This window comes from Falco peregrinus, chromosome 18, assembly GCF_023634155.1.
Source record: "Falco peregrinus isolate bFalPer1 chromosome 18, bFalPer1.pri, whole genome shotgun sequence".
Taxonomy (NCBI): Eukaryota; Metazoa; Chordata; class Aves; order Falconiformes; family Falconidae; genus Falco; species Falco peregrinus.
The window spans coordinates 5,097,762-5,125,254 of record NC_073738.1 but is presented as its reverse complement, the minus strand read 5'-3'; the positions used below and the strand labels follow the sequence as shown (position 1 = coordinate 5,125,254).

General features: G+C 49.1%; 1 protein-coding gene across 8 annotated transcripts in view; it reads right to left on the bottom strand.

Annotated features, from left to right (window-relative positions):
• The window catches only part of TLK2 (tousled like kinase 2), a 42,468-nt gene extending 27,438 nt beyond the window's left edge, over window positions 1–15,030 (bottom strand). For 2 of the 8 annotated variants that reach the window (XM_055789836.1, XM_055789842.1), the window contains exons 1-6: window positions 14,737–15,030; window positions 12,542–12,630; window positions 10,627–10,692; window positions 3,709–3,780; window positions 1,108–1,177; window positions 13–56 (exon numbers count right to left, since the gene is read on the bottom strand). In XM_055789836.1, the coding sequence (XP_055645811.1) occupies window positions 13–56; window positions 1,108–1,177; window positions 3,709–3,780; window positions 10,627–10,692; window positions 12,542–12,622 (333 nt within the window). In that variant the 5' untranslated portion in view covers window positions 12,623–12,630; window positions 14,737–15,030. Of the gene's footprint in view, window positions 1–12; window positions 57–1,107; window positions 1,178–3,708; window positions 3,781–10,626; window positions 10,693–12,541; window positions 12,631–14,417; window positions 14,563–14,736 lie in introns of those variants that run through there. The other 6 variants (XM_055789838.1, XM_055789843.1, XM_055789837.1 and 3 more) reach the window with 5 other exon arrangements.
• Between the last annotated feature and the right edge of the window lie 12,463 nt (window positions 15,031–27,493).

Here is a 27,493-nt window from a genome sequence, read left to right as displayed (position 1 = left end):
AAAGATGCTTACCTCAAAATAATCACTAATTTTATGTCCTCTAGGAGTGCCTTTTCCTAAAAAAGGAAAACAAAGGATGAAAATAAAGAGTTGTATTTTTAAGAACAGAAGTTATGATGACATTCTAAAAAAAATAGTCCTATATTTTGACACTCCTTTCCCTGTAGAAAGGTGCGACACCTATCACAACAAAAGCTTCTGCACAATGAAAGACTGCCCCAGGGTTACAGCTCTCATGCTGTTGTTGGGAGGGTTTACAGTTGACAATTCAATTAAATCTCAATTCCAAACATGTCAAATCCAATCAAACAGCATTTGCACTTGCTCAAGTACTTGGAAAACACTAAATGTTGTTGAATGTTGCATAGGTTCTCCAAAATTTCCTTCAAGATAAGGACAGAGCAAAGGGTACTTTTAGTCCTCCGCCTTCAGGTAAATTACTGCATATTAGATCTCTTGCAAGCATTCCTATAAGAGTCAGAGAGATAATTAGTGGTGGCTTAATACCAGCTCATTAAAACTTAGCCCTTTTCTCTTATTATCAAATTATCAAAGCGGTTCTGTCAACACAATCCTTGTTACTTTCTTGTTGAAGAATAAAAGAAATCTGCCCCTATGCCCATTTGCTAGAAAATCTGAACTTGGACTTGAACATGCTGGGTTTTTCTTAGTACTCAGAGACAGCACCGCGTGCTTTATACTTGAGCACAGTTTGTTCTCTTATTTGTTGTGGTGAGAACTTACTCTAACAAGGCAGGCATACGTCTCAAAAAGCAAGGAAGAGAGTACAGCCTGTATTTCACAGCCTGGCTGCTGTATGTGTGGCAATGGGGGACCAAAACACTTCAGAGAAGCCACATTAAGCCTTTGGGCAGTCTGTCCCATAAAAATGCAATAGTTTGAGCCACTAAGCTGAAGACGAGCGTTATCCTGCCAATGAGGATAACAAGGCTCCCAGAAGAGAACTACACCATCATGGAGTAGTTTATAACAAGCTGCCTGACACACCCTTGAGAAGAGCCATTAGTTTCCTAGGTCACTGTGCAAAATGTGTGCAAATTACCAACCGTTCAGAAATCCTGCAGCAGCATCAGAGGAATGAATTACCTTGACTGGTCTCATACGCTTCTGCTTTCCTTTTTCTATTCCGCTGGTCATTCTGCTTTTTCTCAGGAGTCTGTTAAACAATACTTCAAAATTAACATTTCCGCAGTTATCCCAAGATTTAAAGAAAATGCCAAAACACAATGATCTGCTCCATATCCCCAGTGGCCATTCACTTCTCTGGTGCATTTGTTTCTAGCACTGGTACTTATAGAAACCACTGCTCTCAAATAGCTGCTACCTCCTGATAGATACATGCATTGCAGAAGGGAGGCAACATGGTTAGCAATGAAGTTATTTTTTTTTTCCTCCTATTTCAGCTGCAGCAAGCCAGCCTCTACTGCCCAGTTACCTCACGTGGTTTGGAGGACAAGTTCAAACACTTACAAAAAAACCCCCGTGTAAACTGTTTCAGGGTGATCATAGTACTGACATGAAGAGGAGTAATGACGAAAGGTTTGAGTACAGACATCCAAATTTGCAGTCCAGTGGCTACTCACAGTTTACCAGGACAATTAATCTTGCCTGCTGCTAATGCTTCTTCCCAAAGCCCTTTGCAGATGGCTGCCAAGAACTACCCTGTCCGCTAGTGCACAGCTGCGGCCTTACACAAAACAAGGCAGAGCTCCCCAGGAGAGCAGCCAGGAGAAAGCTGCCGCAGCTGCAGCAATTCACCTGGACTTTGGTTTGCTCCTCATCTGCTCTCATTAAAGTCAAGGGTTAGTTGCATCTGCCATTTCTGTGAGCAACCAGAGACCTGAGCAGCAGCTTATCAGGGCACAGTGATCTATTTATGCACAGGCATGATACAGAGCACAGGTGGGAGGTCTGAAGGCTCCAAAAGCATCATGCCTATCTGTACAAGGCTACCAAGCCTAGACATGTGAGAGTGAAGGAGACCCTGGCGTGGTGGCTTCCCCCTCAGTAGGATCACTTACGGGGCCAAACGTGCTGAAAACTTCAGGAAGCACTGCACTAGAAGCAGCTTACAGAGGGTGCTGGCAAGAAAGATACCTTGTCATTTCCATCACCAACGTCATTTTAAAAACATCTCTTATCCCAAAGGGTCCCAAATAATTTCTGAGCTATATGCTTTACAATCGCTGCAGCCACCACTAAACTATAGCCTGGAGGCAGGAAGAAAACCACAGTGTGCAAAACACAACTCTGGGGGAGGGAAAGCCATGGCCAGAAAGTTTGTGGTAAACCTAAGTTTCATGCTCTTTGGAAACCGAAGTCTAAAGTACCCTGTTTCAAGATCTCTGCCAAAAGACTTGCACACAGTAAGCACAGAAATCAATCTACCTCCTTTAATAGGACAGAAAGGATAAAGCTGACACAGCCAGAATCTAAACCTGGCTGCATCCTCAGTGGATGCTGGACATCTACAGTCCCATGTTACCAGCTGGGCAGTCACCGACATGTTATTGTTTTGGTAAGAGGATGGAGGGGCTGCTAAGACAAAGGTAGCTATTGTGTCTGCAAAGGCTTTTTAAAATGAGGGGACTGAAAACTCCCTATCTAGAGACTTGCTGTACCAGCTCCTCTGTGTGTAAAAGTCAGTGACATAGCCTCCTCACTGCGTAGTGAAGAGCAACTCATGAACAGCGTTGGCGTGACTGTAACACCACAGGCTCCATTACAGCCTCCATGGAACTGTAAGCATATTAATGAGATGCAGTTTAAGTTGTTTTTCCATTCAAGTACTTACATAACAAAAATTACACACATTATCTGTTACAGACTGAAAAAGCAAGCAATGGTAGATGTGATTATGTCAGCTTGGTCAACTTAAATCACTCCACAGAAGTCCATAAAAAACCCCATGGAAAACAAGAATGAATACTCAAGTTTTCCACTACTAACTAAACTTATTTGTATAGAGTTTAAGAGACTGCATTCTTGAAAGACTTAGCTTCACCAGGCACCTCATATGAGTACTGCCATATAAGAGAGAGAAACAGCATCCAAAACTTACCTGATAACAGTGTGGAAAGTTCTTTAAATGCATAAGAAAGTGCATTTAAAATTGAGATTTTGCTTTATTAATGTGGAATTTTCAAGCAAAAACGTAACCCTACAATTCATTTTGCTGCTTTGGCAAGTGTTTTGAAATAGTTAATCCTAAGCAGTGAGATTAAACAGGGACAAAGCATTTATTTTCACCTCTCCACAATTCCACAGAGCGATTTGTAAAAATGCTCCACTTTGTACAGACTTCTGCAAATGCAGTATTTGATAGATAAGGCAAACTTTTCCATTAATGCTCTCTGGTTTTTTGTTTGGCCAAAACTGTATCCAAAACAAGCAGACAAATCACAATGCAGCTGAAAACAATTTCACAAGCTGAGCTCTACAAAGCTGTGTTTTTGGGGTTGGGTAAAATCTGCCTGCTATGGTAAGAAGCTTCAAGGAGGACTCTTTCACAGCACTGTCCAAAGACTGTAGGGTTAAGATGCAGACTAAATATAAATAGTTCCACTGGTCCCTTCCACACCCCAAACAAAGAACACTGTCACTCACTCTCACACAATTCCTTCTATGTTTCGAGTTCAGTCGTGTCCACCTTAAACCCGATTACCATGAGGATTTGTGCCAGCTTACCTCCAATTCTTTATCACTCAGAGAACCCACGCTGCACAAGCTCTGGTTGGAAGACTCACTATTTAATGGACCCTAGTGAAAAACAAGCAAAGACTGTTAGAAACAACTTCCATACAAGGCAGATACATCCTATCAAACATTGAATCTCTGGGCTAACTAGGCTGCTCTAAGTCATGTGGATACAGCAGCAGCACGGGTCAAATACCTAGACACATGATGGGGCACTAAAAACATCAGAAGTTGTTTGGACCAAAATGGAAGTTGGACTGCCAGTTGGACAGTCTTTTCTCAGTATACTGATCCAGCCTTTGCAATGATATTTCTGTATCAATTTATATCCCAACTGCTTTATTTAACCACATCCACAAAACAGCCAAGGCAGTATTCATAAAAGTTTAAGGCAACTGGTTCGAGGAACAAAACTTCTGATTGAGTAGCAGTAGTTCCAAGCTCAGCTCTTCAGGCAAGCATCTGCTTGACCCTGGACTAAGAATTCAGAGGCATCTTCCATCTGGCAAGGCAGCTATTACAGTTATCAGATGCTGGCAGTACCACTAATTTTTCTTTAAATGCGTAATTTTCATGCTTTTGTAAAGCACTAAAAAAAGCAAACAAGTCAAAGTTGTGTTAACAGCAGTACAACCAGCACCCATAAGACAATCCTTCCCACTGGGTTATTTTATGGACCCATGGCTGACCTGCCAACACAGCAATTGCTCCTACCAGGCTAAAGCACAAATACAAAAGGCTGAAATAGATTTACCAAAATAGCATCCAGGTACCCACAAAGTCTGCCTGCATCTTTGCAGGCTCTACTGGATACACGTGCATTTTTACGTATCCGAATAGTTTTTTAAATTATTTTTTTCTAAATCTGTACCAAAACTAGTTTTAAAAGGAAAGAAAAGTGAATCATGCAAAGTCACCGTGTCTTAGCCCAGCACTCTGACACAAAGGTATCCTCCTACAGATGTAACTTACGAAATCTAGACGAATTTGACAAAGATATAAAAACAAGATTCACAATTACTGATGGCATGTATTAACAAGAAGAATGACATGATAAAACGACCTCTCCATTAATAACTTGTGAGCATCTTTTCCCAAAGATTCATTCTATTTTAGCATTCTTATTTTTGCAGTAACCACTTCCCACCACCAATATCTCCCCAAGGCAAGTCCACTTCTCATTATATACTTGAGCAGAAGACTTATGTGAGGGGTCGGGGAGAAGCCTTAACACCACAAAGAAATCCCATAGCAGATCATTTGTTGAGGGGAGCAGCTCTCCTTTCCCTATTTGAGGCAAACACCACCACCAAATTAAACCTGTGATACAACCTAGCTATTACTAACCCAAATTTCCAAGCAGGTATTCACAGAAGGTAAAAGTTCTGTTTACCTTCTGTATTACACTGTGAATGTTAACTACCAAATTTGTTTTTCCTACAAGGACATGCTTAGTTGCTTCAACAACAACAACAAACAAAAACCCAAACCCACAAATCCCCACGTGAATAGCTCAGGAAACTACACATTTAGGATTCCCTCTTAAAAAGTGAATTACTATAAGAAAAACTGCAGATTTATACTCTAAGCCATACCATACGCTTTCAACTCGTCACACAAATAGCTCAAGACCACAAAGGTATTTCACCTCACCTGTTCTGTAACAGTTGCTTTTTAAACAAAGAGGCAAGCTTCCCACCACCCAACATAACAGCTCACAAGTCTCAGAGGTACAACTCTTGGTTATTCCAGAGGTTTATTCCATGGCCAACAGGACTTAACAGAAGTGCCAACACTAAACTTCGGTACATCCACATTGATAAAAAAAATATGGTATCCTATTGCAAGCAATAATTTTGTCTTTTTGCAACTTCATCTTTTCACCCATGTAAAAAGCTTGTTTATAAACTGCACAAATGCAGTCCTTTAAAATCCTTCACTTCCTCCCTTGAATTCAAGCCCCAGCAGCACGTCTAAGACGTCAACCTTCTGTGCAAGCGCGAAAGCTTTATTAAGTGCAGGAGCATCTCCACAAATTAGCATTTGCTGGTCTCAGATGGACAGGGTGGGGTTCTGACATGATGAAGATGAAAGTGAAAGTCATTTCCACATTTGCTTAGATCTCGCTGCCTCCATTTTGCACATGGGTAGCAAATGACAGGAGCAGCTGCTCCCAAAATGCCATATTTGAGCTTTTCAGGAACACTGTGGTCGAAAGGTTACGTCAGTGGCTTACGAACAGCCAGCATTTCAGCAATGGACCTGTATTCTTGGGTCACCTGGAGAAATAAACTGATGAGGCTGCCCATAGTTAGAAATGATCCTAAGATTTTTTTTCAGAAATACAAGTTTATCCTTTCCAGTACAAGAAATCCACTCAGTCTGCACCTGAATGCAAAGTTCTGGAATGCAAGCAGCTGGAAAAATGCCTAATACAAAATACACAATGTTTTTCTTACTTCCAGTACCACAACTACCTGTACTGACTATACCACATGGGAAATTTACGGCTCTAGCTGCTGGAATCAAACCCATTTTTTGCATCAACAAAAGAGCAGTTCAGTTCCGATCACAGATTCTTGAAGAGCAAAAAACCTATTTTCCCTTTACTTTAAAACTTCCTCTAGAAACTACACTTGCAAAATCATAAAATTGAACTCAACGCAGTAGCAGACAGGGTGAAAAGGAACTAACTACTTAGTTACAGAACCAGAAAAGAACAGCTTGTCAGCTGTCCACAAGCATCCAGCAAGTTTGCTGTCAGTGTATCGATACAGTGAACAAATGCAGAATTAATTCTTCATAGGCATGTTTTGACCCATTTCCACTGCATGAGCTTTCCTTTCGCTCGATTACCTCCTAGAGGGCCTTCCATTGACACTTCTCTTACAGTGCAGTATTGGGCCTATCTTACAGGCAAGGAGCTGAAGCGATGAACAAGAGTTGATGTCAAAGCTGGCATAAAAGTCTTGTTTTGAGGTATTTCAGCTATGGAAACACAAACTGTTCATTAGAATGTGCTGTACTCAAAGCACTGAAGATGCAATACCTCAGATATTTAAGGAACACGGCTGAGTTCTCGGCTGCACCTCTTCTCACACAGTTATGCGAGAAAAAGAAAAAAAAGCAAGTTTTCCCGATCGTCCAGCTCGGTATCTAGTTTCACACATAACCTCATGTTATCAACTGCTTACAGCAACAGGTTTAGACAATGGATGTGAGAAACCATACATCTGAGTCCCTCCCCCTCAACTAACAGTCAGTGAGTGTATGTATAAAAAACCCTTCAAATTTATGTTTTATCATTCCTGACTGTTTATATTTAACTCAGCAACTGACATTGGATAAATGTTCAGTACTTAATTTAGCATACCATTTCAAGTGGTCATGACACAAGAGGAATTAAAGGAACGAACCTGAATTTTGGGAAAGAAAACCCAAGTAAGCAATGGCAAAGAATACTAACATCAGAATATTGCCAGGGAAGTAGCAGTAGGGAATAATACACATGCAATAGTTTACACAGGAAGGGCTTATGAATTTTTTTCCAGAAGTCATCTGCACTGGCATCTGGCTTTTCTAGCATCGACTACTTTGGGATAATACCGCACTTCTCTGATATCACTTCCAGCCCACTCATCCACTGTACCCTGTCAAGAGAATTGGTGATGGGGCTCAGCAAAAATTCAAAATACGTGGGTCATCTGAAATAAGCTAATAGTTTCTACAGTGTTTACCCAAATGACAAGCACAAGAACAGCACACACTTCCTCCTCCGCAAGGAATTTCTTTCCGAGATAAGCTGGCATGCTCTTTTCCCTTGTGATTCACCTATGAACTGTTGCTTCTAAGTCCGCGACCTACCTATGCACAACAAAACCTCCATGTTGAGAAGTGGATGCAACAGTAGCAGGCGCTTTCACGACTCCTACTCAAAGGCAAGAATTTAAAATCTGTCCACTCACACGAGCTGGTTAGTCATTTCTCCCTTCGCAAGAGCCCTGGAAAGGCCACAAATGAGGCACAACATCTGAAGTTTCAACAGAAGCAACTTAGCCTGATAATAGCTCCCCTCAGCTCTTCCGTAACAAAGCTAGCCTGACTCAGATCGCCTTTACCTATCTCCCATCCGAGTCTATCCGCCGCCTTGCATGACTCGTGCATTTCCCCAGCCTCTCCGAGCTCCCCAAAATGATCCCACAGGCCTGTCCACAAGTCTTACGTTGGGCAGTCTCCATTTTGTGCTCTCCAACTCCTCGTATTGAAAGGGAGCTCTAGGAATTCAAGCTGCCTAGCCAAAGTCTCCCATGTGGACTTACAGCAACACGCGTTGCAAAATTCTCTTGCTAACTAAATGGCAGAGTCATGCTTCATTACCTCAAGCCAAGGTAACCCCAGTTCTTCTCAATTCTGTAGCAAATCAAGAGATTTCAAAGTGAAAAAGTCAGTCCTTAGTTCCACTGCAAGTTAGTGATGACTCCACACAGTCTTACACCAAAACAAAATGGCTGAATGGTTTTCCACTGCTCTAGTCCAGTACTACCATGTAAGACAGGTTTAATTAACATTTTCTTATCTTATTTCTTACCTTATTTCAAGCACATCTTGTATAAGAATTACAGACTACTTCTTAACTGGGCTTTTAGAAAAGCTCGGTATTATAGCCAATAACAAAATCCCTGTATCACCCAGGTCTTTTTGCCTGGAGAAGTTAATCTACTATCAGATGTTCACAGGTAACCTCCACTATATCAGATGGATAAGCAGATCTGCAACAGGATTTGCTTGGCTTCCATATGTGTCAAGACTTCTCTCAGGTTGAAAAAAAAAAATAGTATTTTTATTTTACTCACAGCAAACTGGACAGAAGGGTCACGCAATTCACCCTTAACCCTCAGTTCAGGGGCAGAAACAGAACTGAGATCTGACAACTATTCCTGGGCTCTAGCAGCCAGACAACACATTTTAAATAAGTAATCTTGTACACGGAAGCATCTAAACAATTTTCAAGTATCCAGCACAAAGTGCTGGCCCGTTCTGCGGTAGCTGATAGAACAGTGCTCAGTTTCAAAACTCTTAACTAGTTCTTCTGGTGGCACACGACACCTGTTAAGGACCATCACGATGCAGCACCACTTCCCTCCAAGGAAGATACGAATATTCTCAAACATGAATTCTCAACTTTGCAACATTTTTAGCACCAAAGTTACCAAGTAGACTACACAACTGGTAGCTACTGAACCAATCCAAGACCGCTACAGTGACAGAGAAAGGAAAAAACCCAAAATAATACAAGTAAATGCTGTTACGAGTAATTCTCTTTTTGGAGGTAGATGTTCTGCAGCATAAGTGACACTCTTGAGGTTATTTTCATTTCCCTCCTTATGACACTTCAGAGGGGGAGGAAAGGGAGCACTAGCCACCACCAAGACCAATACTTTTTTGATTCCAGCAGAGTCATCTGCATCTACAAGACTCCTGCAGCACGACAGGAAAGGTTACTCCCTCTAGAAATACTCCAGCCTTTTTAGTTCAGCTATACCAAAGTGGCACACACAACTTAGTTTGAAGATTTTCTAAAGACCAAACTTTCAGAAGGTATGCGTGCTGCTGTGATGATCCGCCCTGGTCAAGCCTGAGACAAGCCATGTGCAAATACGGATTCGCCCATCACAATTAACTCTTCCAATTCTTATCCAGGAAAAGTTTGTGGAAATGACACATCCTTTGGAGTTCACCCACCTGGTATCTTAAAAGGTAGCAACCGATCAGGGGAAGGGAGGCAGAGGATGAGAACAGACAAAATGAAACAATGTTATCTAGAGAAACAACTATATTTTGTCTTCTGAACCTACTGACCCAAGGATGCTGTTCAAGATGACTAGTCAGAACAATTCCTGAAGTGAATGCACTTAGATTTCCCCTAGTAAGTAAACATAAACAGGAGCTAAATAGGCAAGAATACTGGTAGGTGTCAGATAGTCATGTGTTAATTTAAGGACTTGCTTTGCAAATTTGGGGAAGAATGGCACTTTACCATATGGCAAGAATAGACATCTAAAGCATCACTGGCTTTTTGAAGCTATCTAGTGACCTGGATGAACCACATGAGTATAACAGTTGCCTAGAAACACTCCTTGCTCATAAATTTGACTTCATGTATTAACTCCAAGCTTCTAGAGAAATATATTCTCCAGTTACTAAGTAAGATAATTCATCACAGACTTGCAACAGAATTTTGAGGCATTTGGGACTGCAAATGACCTCGGCCATTGGGTTGTGCCTTCAGCTACCACAGGAGGTGACAGTGCACAGCTGTTTCCAAAACAGTTTAGGATTTCTGTCCTCTACTACTGTTACTGGAAAGCTCTTCCAGAATCCCATGACTCTGATGGCTAGAAGCTTTTTTCTAGTTTCCAGCCTAAAAATTTATTCTAGAACAGCTTAGTCTCATTCATTTCTCAGAAACACGTACAGCCGCTCTTGACTTGCAAACACGGAGGGGAAGCGGGCTTTAAAGCTGCACTTGTATTATGGATGTAAACTAGCCCGTTAGTTTTATGCAGGACCAAAATATATCCTGTATTTTTAAACATAAAAGAAACCTAACCAAACACACTAAGCGATACACCCAGTTGGTGGAAGGCAGGAAGCTCAGTTACAACTGCCTGCTGCCTTCACCCAATAGGAGAGCATCTAAGATGACATTTCTTCCTTTTATGCAATAAACAGCAACAGAATACCTTCCATCCCAGGAGGATGTGCCAGTCCCGGTCCCACTAGATGGCACTAACTTACTCTACGTAGCCTTCCTTAAACATTTAATTGGAGAGAGCTAAAAACCTTAGTTGAACCACACAAATTGTATCACAGCTTTCCCAATATATTCCTTTTAAGACAATGACCTACCAATGCCAGTGCGGAGCATGACGGACGGAGACTTGGGGGGGTAGGGAGGGAATTTGAAGCACCAACCTGGGAGGGAATGTAGTATCTGAGATTAATATTGCAACCAAGATTTGCTGCAACATAGTAGAGTCATGCTAATTCATATCAATGGTTGGCTGATCTACTGCAGATTAGCAAGTATGCAAGTAAATAAATATATATCGGTTGAAAAGTGTAACGCACTTGAACAGTTTACTGACTAGTACAAAGTAAAACACTATACTGCATAACAACAGGTTAAAATAAAATTCAGTAACAGAACAGCTTTGCCCAAAGCAAAGCCTCCAAGAAATGAGGCTTTTTTACATGGATATGCTTTAGAAACAGAAATGGGTTTTCAATATTCACCGGTACAGAGTAAGGGCATGTACTTTCTGCTCCAAACATACTGAAAACATAATTAAGACTTGCTTTCCTGTATCTTTCAAAGGTTATTCCTTTAAAAGGAATGGTTCCTAATATCATTTGTGAGTATTGAGTACGTTGGCACTGTCATAAAGTAACGACAGCACCTACACTTCTAAGCCTTAGCTAATCTAGAAAGTTGTTTGGCTTTATCTATACCGGCACAGCTAAAGACACTAAAGTGACATACACGGGGCTGGGGGGGAAAAGGTAAGAAACAGATGAAAAGAGTACATAAAAGTTGTAATGTTTTATAAAACAAGTTTTTCAAGATTGTAAATACGTTATGCACCATAAACTTTTATGCTAGTAAAAACCTTAAAAGTCTTAAGAGTGGGGGAAAAAGATCAACCCCCCCCTACACTCTTACTTCAATAACCGAAATTGTTACGCCACAACAACTTCTAGTGTTAATCTTCCTTACTACACTACCTTACAGCTAAACATTTTACTTACTCACGCTCCCTTCTGAGACTTAAGCTTGTTTGAGTCCTGACTGAAGTACAGGTCAGAAAGAAAAGCATGAACTCAAACAAAACCCTCTTTCCAAGTGCTGATGTGGTCTGAATTTTCCCAAGAAATACAGCATCTACAAAGTCTCTTCTCAAAATAATCCTAAGAGGTTTTTGAAAATTACCTAGCAACGATACGTTGTTTTATCATCTACCCTTATGTTGTCCAAAACTCAGTATCTTCCTCAAAAGTAAACTCCTTCTCACTGACCTAGTTTAAGATGAGTTCTGCCACCATTTCATTGCTCAGAGAGACTATCTATTAACACTACCAACATCATCTGGAGAACTTACAGGTTAATGCTAGTATATCAAGCAACCACACAATGTTCTTATTTAAGTGCCTTACTCAAGAAAAGCAGCTACTGAACAGTCATGAAGTTGTGCATGAGGACAAAGATGGGATTTTACTAGCAGGTTGTGGATCGCAGGTATAGGAGAGCTTACCTTCAAATACTTTTTGCGTGTGTGTTCTATGCAACCAAGTATACAATTTTGGCATACTGCACCCACAAAGAACTGAACAAATTCCTAAATATATTAAGTCTCTGGTTACTTGTTGTATCAAACACAGTAAACTCGAAACTCTGTCTAACAAGTGGCCAAATTCAGTTCACAAATGCATTCTTGGAGAAAGAAAGAGACAGATGAGATTCCCACTTCCAAAGACAAAGTTGTCACAGGCTTTTTTGGGGTGTACAAGCTGCCTTAAGATGGAGCCACTCCTAAGAACTTAATTAGAACCCAAAATCTTCTGTATAGCAAACCATCTGCTCATAGAGATCCCATTTTCATTCCTCTTAAACATACTTCAAGCAAATTAGCAATCAAAACACAACTACTGATACAAAAAATATTCTGCTAGCAAAGCAAAATTATCAATGTAGAAATTAAAAAACCAAAGTGCAGTGCAAGATGGACAAGCAGTCATGCCTGTTACCAAAGGTACGTACACTCACCTTAGCAACCCCGACTCCAGTGAACCTGGCCTCCAGTAGTTCCTGCCTTCGTGGGTCCAGGCTATGCAGTTCTTCCATCATTTCTGCTGCTACGGGAGAACAACACTCAGATTATGCAATGCAAGGAAAGGAGAGAGATTTAATATTCCGCGCCACTGACGAGACTCAAAAGTGCCTGTTCTGCAGCATAACCATGTAGAAAGCGTTTTCCTGCAAGAGAAATGCAACGCTACCATGCAATACTGACAAGACTTTGCCACCATATTACTGTTCTTAAACCGTAACCCTGCTGGAGAGTTTCCTCTTCTATCTGTTGTACCAGCCATTTCAAGATCTCTAAATCCAAGAAACCAATTATGTCACATTCTCCCACTGGATGCTTTATTAAAAGGAAAACATGGGACCAGAGTGTTATGACTAAAAGCTTCAGAGCTTTTCATCCGTGCTGCATGACTAGGAGGAAGAAAAAGAAAAAAAAAAAAAAATAGCGCAACATTCTTCACCCCATAATTTATTTTTGGCCAATCCTGGAAACACTAGATCTCCCTGAACTCCAGATTTCACCATCAGCAGCTTTGGTTTTTCCAAGCCCAGAAAGGAATTATAAAAAGAAAATAACACTCATTTAAACCTTTCCCTTTATAAAGGTTTGGATACCTTTACTGTAACAGCCGCTTCTGTATACTGGATGTACCCTGAGGTACCTCTTGGCAATCCAACACAAGGGATGCTGTTATTTGAAGGGTTAATGATCCCCCCTCCCCCTCCCCCGACCTAGCATAGTTGTGTAAACAGGTTAAAAATCAGGAAATACACAATTCAAATACTGAACTGCGAAAAAATGGGACAAATTTCAATGTTCATTATAACTGTGAATCACATCTTCCCAACTGCACCAATCAAGTTCTTTTCCAGAAATGTCTGTTCCAGTTTCATTTTCTGGACTGGGGGGGGGGGGGGGGGAGGAAGAAAAAAAAAAAAAAAAGAAGACAAGACAGAAGATAAAGATTTGCTGTATAAAGAGCATATGCGATGAGGAAAGTTCTTGAAGGGCAGCAAGTGCCCTCTAGAATAGGCAGTATACAATTGTTCCTTTTATTAACTGTCCATTTTGTCCCTGCCGTTTCCTCCAAATGCTGCAGATCTAAGTTACAGGGGGCAAAGTGAATCCATCCGGGGGCATTTCCAACGGCTCTCCCAGATCTGTAACAAGCCTCAGAAACTAGTGGGATACTAAAATGTGGTCATTAGAGAACCCCATTCCTACCATGGGCTTTAAAACCCCAACAAAGCTATCAGCCTAGTTTTTCAAAACAGGAAATCTGTGCACTGAGGAAAATGACAGAACAAGCCACGAAGGCAAAGATGTTAAAGTCCTCCCAGGTCTCCCCCCCATGATGAGGCACAGGGCGACCATCGGCGAGGGGATGGCATCCCCACGCCGGGATGCTGCTCTGGGGAAGGGGCTGCCACAAGTTCCCGAGCCTCCCCCGCCCCAGGGCCGACCTCCCCCCGGGGCCTGGGCACTGCTCCCCCCCCCCCCCGTTGCCCCATCCCTCCCGGAGGGGATGGCATTCCCTGCCTGCCCTCCCGAATGCTTGGCGGGGGCTCGTCAGCACCTCTCTGCCACCCTCCCGCCCCGCTCGGGAAACAGAGGCAGGCGTTCGAAAAGCAGCCGGTGAGTGAGCAGCCTTGCCCCGCCGCCAGCTGCTGCACCGCCTCGGCCTGCCTCCTCCTCCCCTGCACCCCAGGCAGCACCGCCTCAACTCCCAGGCCGGGGATCCACAGGCCGTGCCCACCCCGTCACCTCCCCCGCCGGCCAGGGCCTCCGCGCCCCCCCGGGCCGGGCCGGGCCACCCCCTGGCCCTGCTCTTACCCCCCGCCCGCCGGGGCTGCGGGCCCGCGGGGCCTGCGCTGCGCCCTGCCCCGGCCACCGCGGCCCAGGCCTCGCTCCTGCCGCCTCGGGGCACAGGCCTCGGGCCCTTCCGCCGTGACCCCGGCCCGGCCCCACCGCCAGCGCCGGGCAGCCCCTCGCAACCGCCGCCCCCCGCCTCCAGCGCGGCCCGGGGGCGCTGCCCAGCCGCCCCCCCAACCCCCGGCCCCGCCGCCCCCAGGGCGGGCTCGGGCCCGGCGCCGGGCGGGCAGGCGGAGGGGGTCCCCCCGCGCTTTCCCCGCCGCCCCCCGGGCTCTCTCACCTGGCGCTGCCGCCGCTGCTGCTCCTGCCGCCGCCCCGCCGCTCCTCTCCCCTCCTGCCCGGGCCCAGCGCTCCCCGGGCACCGCTCGGATCCCGCCGCCGCCGGGGGCAGGAGCAGGAGGAGGAGGAGGAGGAGGAGGGAGGGAACCTGCTGCGGCGGCGGCAGCGGCGGCACGGGCGGGAGGGGGAGGCCAGGGGCGGCTCCGCGGCCTCTCGTGAGCCAGGCGCCGCCGCCGCTGCGGGCACCCGGGCTCCACGCGGGGAAGGGCGGAGGGGAGGGGGGCGGCGGCAGCGGGGGGGGGGTGGGGGGGGGGAAGGTGGGGGCTCGCCCCTCGCCGGCTGCGGGGCGGGGAAGGAGACGGGGCGGGTGTGGGGGAGCGGGAAGGGATGGCTAGGCCGCGGATCCCCGGCCTCGCGTAAGAAACCTCGCCCGGCCGGGGTGCGCGCAGGCCGGCGGCGGCCGCAAGGCCTCGCGGCAGGACAAAGGCCCGAGGGAGGTCTCGGCGAGCGGCGGCGCCCGGGCAGGTGGGGAGGGCGAGTGGAGGGTGGGGGGGGGCACCGGGGCTGCGGGGACCCCTTCGCTTTCCGGGGGGGCGCGGCGGGGCGCGGGCAGGTGCCGGGGCCGGTGCTCGCCCCCTCCCCGCGGCGCTGGGCCCGGCCCGGCCCGGCCCGGCTCGATTGGTGCACACACACTAGTGAAAGCGCGCGGCGTCTCGCGAGATTTGCACGGCGGCGAGAGGGCGGGGGAGGGGCGGGCAGGGCAGGTCAGCGCGGGGGGGGGGGGAAGGGGGAGGTCAGCGGGGGCGGGGCATGGGGGGCGGGGCCTGCTCCGAGGGGTAGAGGGAGGGGCCGGGCTGGGGGGGGCAGCAGGTACTGGGGGGGGGGTCGGGGGGTCGGTAGGCCCTGGGGGGACAGGGCAGGCGTGGGGGGGGCGGGGCAGGCCTGAGGGGGGGGCAGAGGGCAGGTGGGGGGGGGGGCAGTAGGCCCTGGGGGTCAGGGCAGGCCTGGGGGGGACACAGGGCAGGCCTGGGGGGGCGGGCAGGGCAGGCTTAGAGGGGGGACATAGGGCAGGTCGAGGGGGGGTCAGAGGGCAGGCCGGGGGGGTAGACCCGGGGATCAGGGCAGGTCTGGGGGGACAGGGCAGGCCTCAGTGGGGGGTACACACACGGTAGGCCCCGGGGGCCAGGGCACACCTCGGGGGGGGGGGGGACACAGGACGGGGACAGGAGAGGGTCAGAGTGGACCCCGGGGGTCGGAATGCCGGGGTGGGGGGGGGTGGGTGTTGGGGGGGTGAGGGGGGCAGCAGGCAGAAGGTCAGATCCACCCTCAGGATGCAGACAGGGCTGGGGGTCAGGGCTGGGGGGGGGCCGGGCTGGAAGCACAAGGGGGAATCGGGGCAGGCTGGGGGGCATTTCCCCCTCAGGGGAGCAGAGGTTGACCTGCACCCCTGGAGGTGTCCCCAGAGCGGGGTGCAGGGGGGTGCCCCCACACCCCCTCCAGTTCTTCACCCCCTCTCCAGGCCTCTGTCTTCCACAGCCAGACGGATCCTCGCTTCCCAAACCGCCCTCATCCCCTGGGGGGGGGCTGTGCAAGGGCACCCTGGTGCCCCCCAACACACTATCCTGCTGTCCCTGTCCCCCTGGGGAGTGCCAACCCCCCCTCCCCCAGGAAAGGGTCTGGCTGTGCTCCCCCCCTCATTTGGGGGGGGGATGTGATCAAATACAAGTATCACATGTGAACCCAACCCCGGGCACCCCAGCAGCCCCCTGGGACCCGCTCTCAGCCCTTTGCTGCAACACTCGGGGGGTGGGGGGTGTAAAAAAATTAAAATAATAAAAAGACGGGCTGGTGCTGGCGGCAAAGAGCGCTCCCATGGCTGCTCATCCCGCGACCCGCTTGGCTTAGGGCTGGATCCGCTTTGTGAAACGCAACTGGGGGGGCGAGGGGGGGCACCGGGGCTGGTTGGGAAGTGGCCGGGCCTGTCCGAGGGGCGGCAGGCGCGGATTAGCCATGGCAGCCGTGCTTCCCGCCGCTCTTCTGGAGGATTCGCCCGGGCAGGGAATGCCGAGGGGCGCCCGTCACCCCCGATCCACCGACGCCGATTTATGACCGAACTGGAACCTACCAGTTTGGCAAACGCTGGGATGTGGAGAAGAGCTGGCGGAGCATCACGGAAAAAAAACGCTCTCGCAAGGCAACGGGGAGGGGGGCGGGGGGGGGGGGGGGGAGTCACATTATTTAAAAATTGTTGATTTATCATACATCGAGCCTGGCGTTCCTGGTGAAGTTACTGTTGCAAATGGCTCTCGCAGCGCCTGCCTGCTCTCGCAAGCTGCGTTTCCTGTGCTTTAATCTGGGTTTTTTTCGGTAAAAGAGCCGCTCCAGTTTCAGCTCCTGCTCCGTGAGTCACATTTTCAGCACGACCAGCAGCAGGATTTTGTAAAATAAATAAATAAAGAGCGTTTTGTGTGTGTGTTGTGGTTTGTTTTTTTGGGGTTTTTTTTTGTGTTGTTTTTTTTAAAAAAATAATAAAAAGGAAAAAAAATCTAGAGTAAATATTCCATCAGCTGGTAAACTAATCATAGCCATTTAGGGGAGCGCTAATTAGTACCATTTGCAGTTAACATTGTTCAGGGAGGTATAAATTTCATTTGTGTGTTTGTTTGATTTTGGGTGGAGGGAGGAGAGGATCTGGAGCCGTTACACCCAACGAAGGGACCGACTTCCCGTACCCTTCGGCTCTGCCGGACCCCCGCCACTGCCCCTCGGGATGCCGCCGACTGGAAGGGGAGCAGTTCCCCCTCTCAGAGCGCTGGCCAGGGGTTGGGCACCAGTAACACCACACCTACGGCAAACCAGGCACCAGTAACACCTATGGTGCTGCCCCCCACCTTTGTGTTTTTGGGGTGATGGGGGTCGCTTTGATCTAATTTTTCCTGTGCTTTTTGGAGCGACCCTGGCGAGGCTCTTCCTGCTCTCCCCCGCACTGCTGGGCATGGCATTGCCGGGGATCGCGTCAGCAGGGATCGCATCGCCATCAATCTCGTGTAGGCTACCAGACAAGCCCGCGGGGCTACCATTTCCCAATCGTGGTTTGCTTGCTATTGTTTCCACCGAAGTCGGACAGATCCGCCACCCTGCCCTCCTTCCCTCTGGCAGCACCGGGAGCCAGTGGCCTCCTGGAGGACTTACCGCAGACAGGAATGTCGCCCAACAGACATCCCGCGACACACTGGCAAGCCATGGGCTTGACGGAGGACCCGCGGTTGCGGCCCTGGGTCAGGCTGGAGCAGGGTGGTGACTTCCAACAAGGCAGCCAATGCCCTGAGGTGGCACCATCCTCTCCTTGTGCCGTGCCCCTCTCCCTGCCCCATGTTCCCTGCCTTCCGCAAAACAGCTGGGCTTTCTCTTCTCAGGGTGGTTTCGGGGATGGAGCACGTCCCCTGCGGGCATGCACCCCGCAGCGCGTTTTGGGGCAGCTCTGGGAAGACAGCCCTGGTGGCTTGCTGCCTGAGGGCTCCACGGGCTCAGCTCTGCTCCCGGATTATCAGCAAGCTGCAAGTGCTCCCAAACCCCTTCCTCCTAGCCTTGGCGAGTCGCATCCGTCCCTACCACTCTGCTGCAGACCCAGCGGCCGTCCCTTCTGCCTTCATCCTCCAAAGAGCGGCTCAGAGCAATGCTTTCAGCTGCAGTTTCCTTCCCAAGATGCCAAAATAGCAGCTCAGACAGGACACGGCAGCTCATCTTTCTGCGGCACGGGGTGGGGGAAGGAATCAACAAGTTGCAACTGTATTTCTGGCCATAAGCAGAAATTTTGGAGTAGCCTTTAAGGGTAGCACATGCTGTCAGCGGAGTGCCAGATAGCTACAAAGGGATTTTAGACAAGTTTGTCAGGGAGCCCGGGTAGGAAGCAAGTTACTGGACCGATTTCCCAGCTCAGATGAGCCTGTAAGTCAGCGACCTCAGAGTTTTTTCCTCCTACACTCCACCAGGATGCTGCTTTGAGCAGGGATGCGCCATCCATCCCAGCCTGGTACAGTGCTTCTTACTGTGCTGTGCCAGTGCACCCGAGACCAGGCTCCCGAACAGCCGTGGTGTCTAAGGTAAAAATCTATTTATCCGTGATCAGACATAGTACACTTGGACGTTTTTTCATGGCATTGTCTCCCGTGGGAGCTGATCCCACAGGTTGGGCTCAGCAGAGAAGTGGTGGACTGTTGTTTGTTTTGGTTTTTTTTTTAAAAAAAAATCTGTTTTCTAAATAAGAAAAGTCCACTTACTGGAATGTGCTTCTGGCAAGAAAAGGTGAGTTTGTGTTTCTGTTTTTGCAGGGAAAGGTTTCCTAATTCAAAGTGGCTGGAATATGTAAATATTTAATCATTTTGTATCGGAAAATTCTGGATTCAATTAAAAATTCTAATGTCAACTTTTCAGATACTACCTCTCTCTAAGCCTGTAAAGCATCAAAACCTAAACCATGCTTAAGGTTAGGAAACCAAAATTCTGTTGATCTCAACTTGATTTTCCCCATAGTATTTCAGTTTGTGAACGGTTCCAGCATGTTCGACTTTCTGGCCCAGCAAGAGAAGCGAGTGTTTGGATCTCCAGGAATCCTGGTGCAGGTAAACTTCTCCTTCCAACCCACACTTGAGTGCGGACACAGGAAAACTGTCCTGCTTTCCTCCTTTTGCATTAACTTCCTAAGAGTTCCCGAGCTCTCGTGCTTTTGGAGGAGCTGGTTTGAGAGCTGGCGACGAGGTGGCTATGAGCAATGCGCTACGTACATGGCTGACCAAAAATTATCTCATTCATGGGGGTAAGCCAACCCTCCTACACCACCGTCGTGCCAGATTCCTCCCGTACAGCATCCTGCTCTCCAGGTCTGCCATCAGCCAGTGTTAATGCTTCCTATTACATCCCCCGTGGCAGCTCTCATCTCCTTGCATCGGTCTCCTTGGATGTCAGCAGTATCCTTGGCATGCTGCGCTTCTATCATGTTTTGAAGAACTACTCGGCTGCTGCAGCCATTTTCTTTGTCACAAATTCGATTTGAGCAGCTCCGGCAGCTCCCCTCCAGCTAGCACGGCGTGAGTAGCAAAAGAAGGGCAAACCCCTGCCTTCGCATCACGGCTTCACTGCTAACACATGTCCGATTTGACTAAAATTTGCTAAGATCTTATAGATATTTTAACATAGCGTGTAACAAGTTCCTTCTGTCTTGAATTCTGAGAAGATAAAATACCAGAAGACAAGCTCCTGATCTTTTTGATGTGATTTTGGTGACTTTCCTTTGCCTCTGCTTTCCAGGCTTGTGAAATACTCTAACCGTTTTTTTCCTGGAGTTTCTGTGCTGCCATGAGGTCTAGAAATGCACTGACATAATGTAACACATACACTAAAGAGAGCAGAGATTCCTCTGTCGTGGCAGGATGCTGGGGGCTTGGGACTGGACTAAAGCACCAAAGTAAGAGCTGGCATCAGTGATCTCAAACCCAAACATTTTACAGCCACCGTGGGGGAAAAAAAAACCCAACAACAAAAACAAACCCAAAAAACCCTCCAGAGCAAGAGTTCAGCACTCAACAGGTTTCTTAAGGTTTTAGCACTGAGGGGTGACCTCATCTCTCGGCATCACATCCAGAAGAGGCAGCCCCTGTCTGCAGAGCAGCTTCTGTCACACCTAAGTCATGAGTTGCAAGATCTTTCTAGACTTGGGGCATTCAAAACATTTGCCCTTGTGTGGATTCCCCAGCATCTGGTAAGGGCAGGGCTCCAGGCACAGCCCTTCCCTCACCAGGAACATTAAAAGGGTCTCTCCTTATTTTCATTAGACGGGGAGAAAGCTGGTATCTCAGCTACCCAAAGACAACATGCCATCACCTGATTCCTTCCCGAGGCCATTCCGAGAGCCTCCACCCTCCCACACAATGGAGTTTATCTCCGAGGTTGTTCCTGCCCCTCCCTCTGTCTACACCTTCAGGTATCCCATTAGGGAGGCTTTGATACCCAAACCCAGTAGGAAAGCATCCAGGTCCCTCAGCCTCCAGGAGGCCAGCGCAGCCTCAGCACAGTGCCCTGCTCCCCGCAGCATGTGTCCTGCCTGCCACCACACGGGTACCTGCACCCCTGCGGCCACCACTGCCCTGCCGAGGGGAACCAAACCTCGCAGGCAGGAAAGGAACACCTCTGCCATCGCGCCCGCTCTGCCCAAAGCACATGGTACCAGCAAGACCCACTGGTTTTCCTTCTGCATGCACCTCAAAGATGCGATTCTCCTTTATGTGCCAGCAAGTCCTTCCCTGTCCTCACTACCAGCTTCCCAGAATACCAGAAGGTATAATTCTCGGCAGGATTTGCCCCCTGCTTCTCTTCCTCCTGCATGAAACGGGCATAATAACATCCCACCTTACAGGGCTTTTGAAAGCCTCAATTAAATAAACTGCTCTGAGATTTGTGTAAGAGGAAAATTAAATCAGCATCCCATTGTAAAGCTAGAGTTACTGCATGCCTCTCTGTGCAAGTATGTTCAACCCCTGTGTGAACGTCTGTAAATACATACCAACCTTCACAACAAGGCTCGCCTCAGTAGGGAAGAAGTCACCTGAAGTGGAGGAAAAGCCAGCTTTAGTTTTCCACGCGACCTTGATCGACCTCTTTACATCCACCCTTGGCAGTCAATGTGGAAAAAACAATGTGCAGCTGTGCAATTACAAGAGGTAGCACAGTGTATCTGCCTAGGTGGTGCTCCCCAGAGGAGGGGGACCACAGAGGAGGGAGCAGAGAGGGATATCTGCCCCTTTTCTTTCTAAACGCGGAAAGCCACATCCCGTGCCCCTGGAGCAGGGGGGCAGGGTACCTCTCCCCTTACGGCCATAGAGCAGATCCCGCAGCGTTCCCCACGTGCACTACAGCGGTGTGAGCCTGGCCTCTGCCACCTGGGACTGGAAACAGCAGCATCCCACTTCACAGGAGCTGAAAGAAAGTTTCAGAGGTCAAAGGACTGGCTGTGAGCCCCCAGAACTCCCCACTCCCCAAATAACACAAGAAGGCAAGAGCTGCAAGGGTCCTTTGGACTACAGAACATTAAACCAACCTGAATACAGCAGTCGTGCTCACACTCCAAATTCAAGCTGCTGTTCACACACTGTGCTGGTGCTTACAGTGAAGACTCTTCGGGGTTCTGTGGTACCAGGGAGCACGGTTTAGAGCAGCAGGGTCCCAGCCCCATCAGGATGTTCCTCCTTCCTGGAAACAGCCACGGACCAACAGCCTGGGAGCTCCAGGCAGGTGCTGACACAACAGACTTGCTAGTGCTCTTTGCCATCGATGCTTTCTGGCCCCAGCCAGCTCCTGTTCATCCAGTTGTGGGTCAAAGACCATATTTTCAAGAGTAAAACCCTTCACTGGCACAACATCTCCTGTTGCACCGTACAGCCTGTGGGCAGGAGGTGAAAGCAGAGGCACACGTGGCTCAGCTGCTCTTGCTTCTCCCTGTATGCATTCCAGCCGAGGCACCAGGTCTGGCTTGTGCTCTCCCTGACAAAAGCAGCCGCATCCCACCTACTGCATCCCACCTAGCGCAGCCCACCTACTGCATCTCACCTACTGCATCCCACCTACTGCATCTTACCTACTGCATCCCACCTACTGCATCCCACCTACTGCATCCCACCTACTGCATCCCACCTACTGCATCCCACCTACTGCATCTCACCTACTGCATCCCACCTACTGCATCCCACCTACTGCATCCCATCTAGCGCATCCCATCTAGCGCATCCCACCTAGCGCAGCCCACCTAGCGCAGCCCACCTAGCACATCCCACCTGCTGCATCCCGCCAAGCACATCCCACCTGCTGCATCCCGCCAAGCACATCCCACCTGCTGCATCCCGCCAAGCGCATCCCACCTGCTGCATCCCACCAAGCGCATCCCACCTAGCACATCCCACTGAGCTCCGATCAGCACCCACTGCTGCCCACACAGGGCATCTCCTCCCCGTGTCCCACCTTCTTGGCAGTACAAGCTCCCGTTAAGCGAGGCACTCGTGCACAGGAATGTAAAGCACAGAGCTGCCAATTCCTTTCCGTCTAAACCCCCTTGCTTCGCAGGAGAGTCCTCCAAAAACCTCCTCCCTCCTCCTCGCTTTTCTAGTGATTTCTGTCTTGCCCTGAAAACATAGATGACAACACTGTCACCATCAGAATCCCACAGACGCTGTACAAACAGACGTTTGCCTGGGACAGGCCCATGTCAAGGCAGATGAACAGCTACAACAGCAAACATCATCCTGATCATCCATCTTCTCTTCTGGACTGATTCTCCCCAACATGGCACCAAACCAGAAGCGGCGGCGCTGCTCCGATTGAGAAATCTGATCCAGTTGACTGATCAGAAGAGCAAAGAAGATTGCATGACTCGGTTTCCCTCCATCTGTCTTTACAGAAGTGGAAGGATAAACCCCAAATCCCTTAAGAACTTGATCCCTGCAGCCTCATCCTCACTCCATGGCGCTGAAACCTGCGCATCTTCCATTGCTCCAAGGGGAAATCACATCCGACCAACCTAATATTCACCAAGGGGAACCCATGCCTGACTCAGCTGCTACTCACTGAGGGGAAATCACGCCTGCTCAACCCTCAGCCTTCTCCGATGGAGTGCCTAGCCGGGTAGGTGAGGGTGGTGGATGTTGTCTGCCTTGACCTCAGCAAGGCTTTTGACACCGTTTCCCGTAACATCCTCGCAGGCGAGCTCAGGAACCGTGGGTTAGAGGAGCAGACAGCAAGGTGGGTCGGGAACCAGCTGAACGGCAGCGCTCAGGGCGCTGGGATCAGTGGCACAAGGTCTGGCTGGAGGGCTATGGCTCACAGTGACCCCCAGGGTCAGTGCTGCGCCCCGTCCCACTCCACCGATCCATCGGTGACCTGACCGAAGGGGCAGAGGCACCCTCAGCACGCCCGCCAACGGTACAGGACTGAGAGGAGCGTTCAGCCAGACCTGGGCAGGCTGGAGAGTGGGGGAGAGGGACCCCATGGAGTTCAGCCAAGGCAAGTGTAGAGGAGGGACGGCCCCACACACTGGTAGGGGCTGGGGCTGACCTGCTGGGAGGCAGCTCTGCGGGGAAGGCACTGGGAGTGCTGGTGGCCAGCAGGTTGCCCATGGGCCAGCAGTGTGGCCAAGGGGCCAGTGGGACCCCGGGGGGTGTGAGGAGCGTGGCCAGCAGGTCCAGGGAGGGGATCGTCCCCCTCTGCTCTGCCCTGGTGAGGCCACGTCTGCAGTGCTGTGTCCAGTGCTGGGCTCCCCAGTTCCAGAGAGACTGGGAGCTACTGGAGAGGGTCCAGCGGGGTCTGTGAGGATGATGAGGGGGCTGGAGCATCTTCCTTAGAGGAAGGGCTGAGAGAGCTGGGGCTGTTCAGCCTGGAGCAGGCGGAGGGGGGATCTTACGATGCCTACAGATATCTGGAGGGTGGGTGTCAGGAGGACGGGGCCAGGCTCTTCTCAGCGGTGCCCGGCGCCAGGACAAGGGGCCACGGGCACCAGCTGCAGCGCGGGAAGTTCCACCTGAACATGAGGGAGACCTTGTCTGCCCTGAGGGTGAGGGGGCGCTGGGACAGGCTGCCCAGAGCGGCTGCGGGGTCCCCGTCTCTGGGGACACCCAGACCCGCCGGGCGGCTCCGTGCAGCCTGCTGGGGGAGAGCCTGCTCTAGCAGGGGCTGGGCCGGGCGACCCCCGGAGCTCCCCTCCCAGCCCCACCAGTCTGCGATGCTGGGACTCATTTGTGCTCAGGAAAAACAGTTCAGTTCAGTCTGGGTCTGTGATTCCTGTGGGGAATCCAACTGGGGACCAGCCAGGGCTCATCCCAACGCAGCGACACAAGGAAGCGCTTCCAGCTTTAGTTACAATGCAATGCCAAAAGCCGCTGGCATGCATACATGGAGGTTCCTTCTCCTCATACCTCTGTTTTACTGGAAATAACCAGGTCTCATTTATCCTGGAGCTCTGCAGCTAAGTACAGAATTAGAGCTGGTGGTGACATACCCTGAGAAGGTGAAGCTGAAGTATTTGGGGGAGAAGACAATTGTGTCTGGTCTCACATGCTTCTGGCCAGAAGCATTTGATGGTTACTGTTGTAACAGTAAAAACCACTACGGATGACTTCTGTTTCCCACTTTTCTGTGCTGTCAGAAAGATCCTGTGAAAGCTCCAACTTTAAGGGGAATTTACAATTTATTTATTTTTGAAGTGACGGTATCAGAAATATCCCCCAGCCTTTTGTTCTGTTTACCTCCCCTGTTCCCTTCCTGCCTCCCAGTTTCTAGCTGATCTGTGGAATCAGAATGCCACCAGAGGAACAAGGTACTGGGGAGGCGAAGGGTTCTTTGCCGTTCACTGGAGACCTCAGCATCACGGCTGGACCAAAAGCTTTTCTGCTGGACTAGTTCTGGCTCAGCCCAAGTCACAGGCTTGACGCATAATCCCTACATAAAAGGGTTATGCAAAGGGTCAGAACAGGTGACAATAAAGTTCCCTTCCTGCCAAAACAATCTACGAACCCCCACAGAAATCCACCATCCTCTGGCAAGAGCCAGGACCAGACTTTCCAAAGCATAAAGATGCCCAGCTCCAGCAGGGCAGGGGCAGCGCTCTGAAGAGCTACGAAACCATCTCTTCTGCTTGGGAGGTTCAACAGGCGACGCTGGCATTGCCTGTAAGGCACAGACCACAAGGCTGGAAATGCTGGGAACAAAACCAGAGCAGATACGTCCAGGATGGCTTTAAAGCTAATTTTACATTGCTAGAAAGGGAGAGGGGAAAAGAAAATAATAAAGGCACTTAACCTGGCTTTTCAATATAGTAAAAGTCAATTTGGAGATCTCCTCTGAACACGCTAGAAAGGCATTGTGCAACCCAGCCTGCTCAGCAGGCCCCAGGTGGGAATGGCAGGAGCTGCTGCAAGTCAGGACCGAGGTACCTGAGCGGAGCCGTGTGGGAGGTGAGACCTGGAGTCGCAGGAGAGCAGCAGTTTCAGAGAGGATGGGAGCTGGCGGAGAGTAATGAAGGAAGTATCTGTCTGTAGGAGGCCTGGCTCGATTCAAGGCCATTAACTTGTGGCTTTCTGAACACCACCAACAGGACTGGAAACAAAAGCATGGCTGCCTAGCATGGTTTGTGTTGAGTGATTGCTTGAATACTCCGGCAGAATGAAGAGCATTAAGAAAGGCAAAGAGCCACTTCAATGGCTGCAGGCTCACAGGGCTGCAAGTTTTTGCATGAAGCCCGAGTCAAAACCAGGCAGGCAAGTGGGATGTAGCCTTGAAAGTAGAAACAAATAAATTACTAGCCTTCATTTTCTCTCATTCAGGAGCTTAAGTTTAAAAGGGAGTCCATCAACTTTAAATAAATCATGTTTATAATTAAAAACATATTTTCCTGCGCTGCATACAAGCCTTTGGATGATTAATAAGGCATTTTTCAAATTACTTTAATTCACACTAATTATGCTGCTTGTTTACCCCAGTCAATAATTTTTGTTCCACGGAGATAAAGCTATCCCAGGAGGAGGTCTCCCTCTGGGGAGCAAGAGGGAAAGGACCCCAGGGAGCTGCCTGCGGCACCAGGAACACATGGGAGGTCTTTCACTGAAAGCTACAGAGCTGGTTACATGAGCCACGTCACATCGAACGCTCACAGGACTCCTTTTGCTATGCCCGGCTCTTTGCCTGGGTAAGACGAGGAGACACGAGCTTGCTCAGCTCCCAGAGGCCTTGAGCTGTGTTTTGCCTAGACCTTGCCCGAGGTACCAACCTTGACAGGGAACCAGACTTTGTAGGTTTAGCACAAAAACACAGCAGCGACTGCACAGCTTCTGGGCTGGGTCAGGCTTGTGCCTGGCAGAAGCCACATGTGCTTAGAAAGAGAGAAGCCTCATCTCTATTTCATCCCTATTTCATTCGCAGACACTGGAAAGTCTCAGCCCTTTTGAAAATACAGCACAACAAACTGGACCAGAATTCTCTTCCCAGTTATTTGATTCCCTTTCAACATTACTTAGAAGAATTAGATATATATATATAAAGCAATGGTGCATTTCCATTCCTGCCCCAGCACTGCAGCTTGCGCCTTTGTGCTGCGAATGGATTTGCTGGGTCACCTTTCCACAGGAAGGGCAGAAATGTCCTGAGCCAGAAGCCTTTGGCTAGCAGACACACTAGTACCTGCAGGGTGACACAGTGACGTGCAAGTTACGAACGGCTCGTGCTGCCACATGCCCAGCAGAAAGTACTGCTACAGCCCCTGCCAGTGCTTCACAAGTCAGGGTGCTCTTGGTGTGGCTGTCCAGGACTCCTGCAGCCTCTCCAAAGACAGCAATGCCATTTCCTCATCTTACCCTTTCTCCTGTTCCAAGGCAGCAGTTATTTCATAACCTAAGTGGCCCTACAGCTGACAGTTATTCTTAGGCAACTGTAAGCTACAAATAAGAGCGTGTAGCTAACAAAACAGACATGTTTTGTGTAGCATGAACTGCTCTTCAGCCAGTGGTGCACACACAGTAGACCTTGTTGCATCATGAACTAAAACAAGGTAGGAGGTATCATCCAAGGCTTTCCCTTCTTGAGAGAAGAGAGCAGGCACTAGCGAGACTCACAACAGAAGAGGAAAAAAACCCTGTAGTTACCTAACGGTGGCCCAAATCCTTCAGCTCAGGCATGCAGAAACATGTGAGTTTCTGTGGAAGCCCAATTTATATTAATCAAAC